Source organism: Engraulis encrasicolus, chromosome 2 (assembly GCF_034702125.1).
Source record: "Engraulis encrasicolus isolate BLACKSEA-1 chromosome 2, IST_EnEncr_1.0, whole genome shotgun sequence".
Classification (NCBI taxonomy): Eukaryota; Metazoa; Chordata; class Actinopteri; order Clupeiformes; family Engraulidae; genus Engraulis; species Engraulis encrasicolus.
This window is the reverse complement of record NC_085858.1, coordinates 55,684,023-55,692,778: the sequence shown is the minus strand read 5'-3', so window position 1 is coordinate 55,692,778 and position 8,756 is coordinate 55,684,023. Positions and strand designations below refer to the sequence as shown.

Below are 8,756 nucleotides of genomic sequence, written 5' to 3'. Positions count from 1 at the left end.
GACATGTTTCGACATTTCTTGATGAAGACTGAAGTCTCACTGCCGAAACATGTCAGGTAAAAGATAAAAACGTAAACACTTTGAAGCAATTTTTAATGTTGGTTTTGTTTCAGAAATATGTTTTACAAAACTGGACTGTTCAGGGGGGTAATCTGCGCTGTCAGATTATGTCTTCATTTTGGAGTTTTATTCTGGACTGTCGGTTTTCTTTGTGGGGATTATGAGGTTGTGGAAACTGTCATGAATGTGAATAATACAAGCTCTGCACATCTTGAATGAGCGGCTGTGTGTGTTTCCCTCCAATACTGAACGGCAACCATAAGAGTAATCGGGGTACAATATGCTGTCAACCTTCATCTTAAAAGATCCCTTTGGGTGGGTTTTACTTTAGTGGTAACTCGGGCGTTTGATTTAAGATTTTAAAGGTCTGATTGTTACAGTTTCATTAGGTTCATTAACTTGTAGCAGGTTCAAGGGTACCTTTTTGAGTTCACTTTTGTGCCATCCTTGGGTTCTGAACGATCAGAGCAAGTTTGGTGGAACGAGTGCAGTGTCTGTTTTCTCCATGAGTGACCATTCTGCTCCCAGCCTGTCAGGTGATTAAACTATATGCTACTTCATTTCTGAGCCTTGCACATACTGCATCGTGTGTGTGTGTGTACGCGTGCGTGTGTGTGTGTGTACGCGTGCTTGTGTGTGTGTACGCGTGCGTGTGTGTGTGTGTACGCGTGCGTGTGTGTGTGTACGCGTGCGTGTGTGTGTGTACGCGTGCTTGTGTGTGTGTACGCGTGCGTGTGTGTGTGTACGCGTGCGTGTGTGTACGCGTGCGTGCGTGTACACATGAGTGTGTGTGTGTGTGTGTACGCGTGCTTGTGTGTGTGTACGCGTGCGTGTGTACGCTCGTATCTTAATGCCTGCAGGTGATTAAGACTCTGGATCCGAAGCAGAAGCCCAACACGGTGGCTCCTGAGATCCAGGCCTTGAAGAACCAGCTGAGCGAGAAGGAGAGCAAGATCCAACACCTGGAGGTAAACCCAAACCCACAAACATGCTCTTTGCTGCCAACGTGGCCCGTTTGATCTACCAGATTTAAAAGCAGCCGTTTCAGGCATAAAGCCAATGTTGTACTGTAGCTTTGGAGTGATGTTTGTATTACGCTGTGAGCATTATGGCTACAGATCTGTTCTTTCAAAACTCTCAGTAGAACATTGTTGTGCATCATAAAAAAACAGACGTTTGAGAAGTTCTGCTGGCTTTGAGGACATTGACTGACTGTTCTTTCTAACTCTGTGTGTGTGTGTGTGTGTGTGTGTGTGTGTGTGTGTGTGTGTGTGTGTGTGTGTGTGTGTGTGTGTGTGTGTGTGTGTGTGTGTGTGTGTGTGTGTGTGTGTGTGTGTGTGTGTGTGTGTGTGTGTGTGTGTGTGTGTGTGTGTGTGTGCGTGTGCAGCATGATTATAAGAGGGCCAAATCCCTGCATGACCAGGAGGAGAAACTCATCATCAGTGCCTGGTACAACATGGTGAGTTGTGGAGTTGTAGCCTTCAGATGTCTGTTTCAAATATTATGCCCTATGCTGTTGTGATTTACTTTTCGGTAGTTGACTTTTGACTGATGTGTTTGAAAACTCTCTCTCTCTCTCTCTCTCTCTCTCTCTCTCTCTCTCTCTCTCTCTCTCCCCCCCCCCCAGGGCATGGCTCTCCACCAGAAGGTGGCTGGGGAGCGTAGTGGTTCTCCAGGCCAGGCCCAGTCCTTTCTGGCCCAGCAGAGGCAAAGCACCCAGGCCCGCAGGGGGCTGACCAGTCGCCTCCAGCCCAGATAAGACTTCCCTAACACAGACTCTACTGGAAGATGGCCTCCCTGTCACTCTCCCAAATCTCCAAAAACTGGGGGGGGTGCTAGGAGACACTTCAAGGTGAAAGAGTGGGGTAGGGTTATGGGGTGAAGAGCTATGTGCTTCTGCTTTGGTCTCGTCCTCCTCCGATGATGTTCGTCCATTCATAGCCTCTCTGAGACTCTGCAGGACTGCTGCTACTCCCTGCTGGCCACTGCTGGTAGTGATTTAAAAAAAGAAAATCTGTCTTTGAACTGGGATGTGACTGCAAAAGACACTACAGTGTTATAGACTATTGTTTTTTGTTTTGTTTTATTTCCCTTTTTAAATAATGGATCTGACCGAAGAGAGACACCTTTGGAAGTGAAGGTGTCACTCAGACAAAAGCAGGCAGAGGAAGTATACTGCTCTTTTCTGTAAGCAAGAGTCCTGCGCTGCTGTTGTCCATTTTTAGTTTTGTTTTAAACATCTCAGTTTGTTTGCTGGATGGATTTTTAGCAGTTACCTCATTGACACAGTGTCCCAGTGCGATGACCAGATACTGTACAGATAGGCACTTGGCCTCCGGCTGTTTTGGAACAGAGTTGGGTATCACGGTTAGATATGATGCAGTGTCGTCACTGCCCCATCTCATTTGCACACTGTCAATGGCTGAAATATGAATCACTTTATTGTAATGATGACACTAAGGAAGGATGTTAAGTCCATATCCAACCAATGACCTTTAAAGGAAGGGTGTGAGGGTAAATGAGGGTTTAGTTTTCTTAAATCAAGTCTTATTGATCTGAGTGTGATTTTGTTTGTTGTTAAATATTATTTACACTTCCTAATAACCTTAAGGTTTCTTTTCTTTTTAATGTGTGTAGCCACCTTGACTAGAAGATTTTTGAATAAGTAGCCTAAACAGTAGATGGAGTAGACGAGTGGAGTTGATTTCTGGTTAAAGTTGTGATCCTGACCATTTATTTTTTTCTTTTTGTGGGTTTCGTTTATCCTTATTGAAAACTCATTTAACCTCATGGTCCGAATAGAAGGAATTATTAGCACTTTTTTCCAATTGTACTTCCAGATTGATGATTGTTTAGTGCCTCTAAAGATGTGATCATAATGACGCCCCCAAAACAAGTACACTGGATTCTTCCTATCTGTTTTAAAACTTTGATGAACAAGCCTTTAATGAATTTTTAGTAACTGTGGAGGTCATGCAGACAACTCTTCTTAAGGGTAGCTCACAGTATACGTCCGTTTCATCTCGCTACCTTTCGCAAATACAATATACTGCATGTCATAACTGGACGCAACACAGACCGTGGGACATCCTGTAAAATAACTGGGGAGCTGTGCATTTCAAAGTCTTGTGTACCCTAGGCCTTAGCCTTAATGTTGCTAAACCAAGTGTCCATGGTAAAAAAAAAAATGTACCGGTAATCCCATAGATTTATATACAGTTATGGACATGATTATGAGCATGTCGTATTATATATTATTATTATTATTATTATTATTATTATTATATATAATAACAAGTATCATATTATTATATGATATTATATACACAGTTGTTTGGTAAACCAGCTTTTTAAAATCTTACTTGCTCATCAAGCAAAAAATGAAAGGGTCAAGCTTCTTTCTATCTTCAATTTTTTTTTTACTGTATCAGGTCTTTAACATAATTTCTTGCTTTGGAAAATGCCTACCAAAGTGTAAAGCTTTAAGGTGATAAAGACCTCAAGGCAGTTTTTTTTAAAGTGTTTTTTCAAGATCAGTGGCACTTTTAAAACGATTTTTAAACCTTTTGGCCTCTTGGCTTTTTAAATCCCAAGAGATTTAATTCCTGACTTGTGTCCGGACAAGCTTGACTGGTACCAAGATGTCTTTGTTGGATGTCTCTTGACTGGCTTCCCTACTGCTCTTGTGCATACACACACCTGCTGTATATTTAACCATACTTGGCGTTATTTTGTTTTCTCATTTTCTTCTACATGGCACATAAGTCTCCAATGCAGGGTTTTTTTTTTTTTTTGGTCCTACACTGGTATACACATCTCTTTTTTTCTTTTTATGTGAAATATTTTGTTTCTGTTCTGGAACAATTTGTAGGTCACAAGGTGTTTTATGGGTATGTTTGTGTTTATGTTGTGCCTGTGGAATACCCCTTTAATTTGTTTTGTTTGTCCCTTATAGATATGTCTGAACAGATGATGGAGTCTAGCACAAGTAGTAGACATTGCCGTTCTGTCTCTGTGTTTTGCACAAAAAATAAAACATGGACTCTTTGTACCAGACTACTATGCTTCTCTGTGCTTGATTATAATATCACAATGACGTCCAACTTGAGTAGATGGACAACAGCAGTCATTGTATTTGCATATGACCGAACACATTTGGAGGACAAGAATGTTATCCCTCTATCTACGTATACTACGTGTGTTCGTTTTTTTTATTTTTATCTAATCACCTCACACTGATGCACTGAACCTTATCCTTGTTCTCGCTGATGGAGAAAATGATCCTGCCTTGCATTAAAGACTATGTAAATCTCATAGCTGTTGAACTACAGACCGCTGCTGGTGAACTTTTACAACTGTGCGATCAGCAGCGTTCTGATGTATGGGTCTTTGGTGTGGTACTCAGGCTCCACAAAAGCAGACCAGCATGTCCAGCGTGTGGTGAAAACAGCACAGAGAATCACTGGGGCACCTCTCCCAGAGATAGGTACCATATACACAACACGCTGTCTACGAAGAGTGCAAAATATTTTGCAAGACTGTCACCACCCTGCTTACCACCTGTTCCAACTGCTTCCCTCAGGCAGAAGATACAGGTCATTACAGGCACAAACTACAAGACTTTCTAATAGCCTGTACCCTGAAGCTATTAGACTGCTTAATTCTAGTGCTCTTACATAGGTCTCTGGACTGGTGTTCTGTGATTTTTCCTTTTAAGGGATGGCCCTTACTGTAACATCCTATTGATTGTGTGTGTGTGTGTGTGTGTGTGTGTGTGTGTGTGTGTGTGTGTGTGTGTGTGTGTGTGTGTGTGTGTGTGTGTGTGTGTGTGTGTGTGTGTGTGTGTGTGTGTGTGTGTGTGTGTGTGGTCTGTGCTGTGCTGTGCTGTGCTGTGCTGTGCACCTTAGAAATATCAACAGCACTGGGTTTTTTAACCTTGAATTGTGGGGAGGGGATCTCATTTTTTACTGTTTGATTTACTTGATTAATTTATTATTACTCACATTATTACTATTATTTACTTTAATTTATTATACTTCATGATATAATTCATGAATTTAGACTTTATTTGACTACTTCTCTTTGGTTACTTCTATAGGCCTAAATACTTCAAACTACGCAGTGTTGTTGCTCCACCCACAATTTCGTTGACTTCATTGACAATGACGATAAACTCCTTGAATCTTGAATCTTGAATCTAACCTATATTTCTTTCCATTTTAACTTGAGCTGCTGTAAGTTTGTTCTCATATATATATATATATATATATATATATATATATATATATATATATATATAAATAAATAAATAAATGAACACCTCTCTACTGCTGGGTTGGACCCACTTTTGCCTTCAGAACTGCCTGAACTGTCTGCAACAATACTTGTGGCATTCCAACAAAGATAATTTGGTACTAATTGGCCCAAATTGTGCTAAGAAAATATCCTTATGCCATTCCACCTCCAGCCTGAAACGCAAGGCAGGGTTGGCCCATGTCTTCATGCTGTAGACGCCAAATTCTGACCTTTCCACCTGAGTGTTGCAGTAGATATCAAGACTCATCAGACCAGACAACATTTTTCCGATCTTCCTGCGTTGTTTATGGTGAGCCTGGCCAAATTGTTGCCCCATTTTCCTGGTCTTAGCTGACAGGATAGGAACCAAATGTGGTTTTCTGCTGCTGTAGCCCATTTGCCTCAAGATTTGATGTGCTGTGTAATCAGGGATTTTCTGATGCATACCTCGGTTGTGGAGGAGTGGTTATCTGACTTAATGTTGCCTTTGTATCAGCTCCAACCAGTCTGGCCTTTATCCTCAGACTTCTGCCATTAACAAGGCATTTTTGCCCACATAATAGCTGCTCACTGTATTTTTTTTCTTTTTCGCACCATTCTTTGTAAACCCTAGAGATGGTTATGTGTGTATATCCCAGTAGATCAGTCTTTTCTGAAATATTCAAATCAAGCCCTTTCGGCTCGACAGCCATGCCATGTTCAAAGTCATTTAAATAGCCTTTCTTCCCCATTATGATGCTCGGTTTGAACCAAAGAAACTCAAGAGAAAGAACAATCTCTTGGCGGGGAATGCATTGGCCACGGTGTAGTACGGGGGCGTTGCCTGAGGACAGGAGTGGATGGAAAATTAACTCCCTTGCGCATGGTCATTGGTCAGTGGGTGCGATGGATGCCATTTTCGTACTCCCTTGCACATGGTCAGTGGGGGCGACACCATGATGGATAATTTGTGGCCAAGTAACGGCAGCTGTTGGTCAGCAGTAATTGCTGGGGGTAATTAAGGACAGCTGACAGACATTCACGCTGTCCTATGACCTGTTCCACAGTGAATAACATTTCCGTACTCCCCTCGCCATCATTTCCTACTACGCTGTTATGACGTGAGTAACCCCTCTTATCTCAAGCCTCTTTGGTTTGAACTGCATAAGATCTTCTCGACCATGTCTACATGCACCAATGCATAGAGTTGCCACCATGTGATTGGCTGATCTGAAATTTGCCTCAATGAATAGTTGTAACAGGTGTTCCTAATGAAGTGGGGTAAGCTCTATGTTCCCATAGCCCATTGGTCCCATAGCCCATTGGTCCCACGGCCCATTGGTCCCAGCTTATTCCTGCTGCTCCATGTTCCCAGTTTTAAGAAATTATTCAAATATAGACCCTATGCTCTACAACTCCATGTTCCCACATTTCCAAATAAACTAAGAGAACCAATAGGCCTAAAAAATAATGTTAAAAATCTTAGTGATGTGGGACCAATGGGCTGTGGGAACATAGACACGCTCCCAATGAAGTGGCCGGTGAGATACACCTTGCGCCACACACACACACACACACACACACACACACACACACACACACACACACACACACACAACTGGCCACAAAACTAAAGGCACTTGTGTCCAGATGGGGCACAGAGCAGACCAGGGGCCATGTAGATAGCTGGCTTGCTCACAAAAAGCTACGTAAGTGACTTGACGTGCAAATATTCAGATTTACTGAGACTGACATGAAAAAGTGCATGTGTTGTGAATTTCAACAGAAATCAGATATACCACGCAAATCAGCATGAAAACCTGTTTATGCGTGGACTGATTCTTTTGAAATGTTAGTGCAATATGTAGGCTACCTTACCAGATGTCCAATTGTGCAAAGATTCAGAGGGAAATCTACAAAAGTCTGAGTAGCCTACATGAGTCTGCAGGACTGAAGTAGGTGGAAAATTGAAGATGGCCCTATGTAAACATGTTCCTAAAATAAATAATATAAAACGTTGGTCTCGTTGACCTGAATTTCAAGTCAAGTCAAGTCAAGTTTATTGTCAATTTCTTTACATGCACTGGTCATACAAAGAATTTGAAATTGCGTTTCTTGCTCTCCCATGCAGACATAGACTAATCTAGTTAAGGACATAGACAGTATAGACATAGACAGTACTCATACATGGACATGGACAGTATGGACGTAGACATTGCTCATACAGACATTTGAAGTGCAAGACTGGACAACAGAAGACTTGTAGAGAACATACATTAAGAGGAGGTATTTTGTTGTTCTTTTTCTAAAAGTCCTTTATAGCGTTCTGACATAGTAATAGTAGCATTTGAAGAAATAAATAATTAAAAAAGTTTTTTATTAAATACACCAGCAGCAGTATGTGTGTGTTTGTATGTGTTTTGTGTGCGTGTGTGTGTGTGTGTGTGTGTGTGTGTGTGTGTGTGTGTGTGTGTGTGTGTGTGTGTGTGTGTGTGTTTAGTGCAGGTAGAAAGTGCGGTGTGCGTCTGTGTGTGTGTACTGTGTATGTGTGTGTGTGTGTGTGTGTGTGTGTGTGTGTGTGTATGTGTGTGTGAGTATGAGTTGTGTGTCAGTGTGTGTATGTTTGGGTTTAGTGCAGAAAGTGCAGTGTGTGTGTGTGTGTGTGTGTGTGTGTGTGTGTGTGTGTGTGTGTGTGTGGTGTGTGTGTGTGTGTGTGTGTGTGTGTGTGTGCGCGCATGTGTATGTTTTGAGTTAGTGCAGGTTGAAAGTTCAGTCACAGATGTAGTAGTGCAGGTGGAATGTTCAGTCGCAGATATGGTGGTGGGGATGAGGGGGGGGAGCGTTGTCAGTGGCCTGGCTGGCTAGAGGCTGACAGTGAAGGGAGAGTGGGTTGAGTGTTCAGTATCTTGATTGCTTGATGCATCGTGCTGCTTGCAAGCCTGGTGGTACGGGAACGGAGGCGCCTGTACCTCTTTCCAGAGGGCAGGAGGCTGAACAGTTTGTGTGCAGGGTGGCTTGTGTCTTTGATGATCATCAGTGCTTTTCGGGTGAGGCGTGCGGTGTAAATGTCCTGCAGGGAGGGGAGTGGTACTCCAATGATCTTCTTCGCTGTGTTCACAACACGCTGGAGTGTCTTCCTGTTTTTCTCCGTGCAGCTTCCTCCCCACACTGTGATGCAGCTGGACACGACGCTCTCTATGGTTCCTCTGTAGAATGTTGTCATGATGGAGGGTGTAGCACTTGCCTTCTTTAGTTTGCGCAAGAAGTAGGCCCTACTATCTATTGGGTAATCATCTTCCAACAAAATGCACTGCTCGGATTGAATTTTGGGGAGAACAGTATTTTACCCATAGATGTGTATAGAAGACTTCTATACACTATGATTTTACCATCCACGACGGTAGGGGGCGCAAGGCTGTCAA

At 42.6% G+C, this 8,756-nt stretch overlaps 1 protein-coding gene across 1 annotated transcript in view; it reads left to right on the top strand.

Annotated features, from left to right (window-relative positions):
- LOC134442157 (protein Hook homolog 2-like) overlaps nucleotides 1-4,116 on the top strand; it is a 26,685-nt gene extending 22,569 nt beyond the window's left edge. The window contains exons 20-22 of the mRNA XM_063192440.1: nucleotides 921-1,028; nucleotides 1,448-1,519; nucleotides 1,688-4,116. Of these exons, the coding sequence (XP_063048510.1) occupies nucleotides 921-1,028; nucleotides 1,448-1,519; nucleotides 1,688-1,819 (312 nt within the window). The 3' untranslated portion in view covers nucleotides 1,820-4,116. The remainder of the gene's footprint in view (nucleotides 1-920; nucleotides 1,029-1,447; nucleotides 1,520-1,687) is intronic.
- Nucleotides 4,117-8,756: the final 4,640 nt, after the last annotated feature.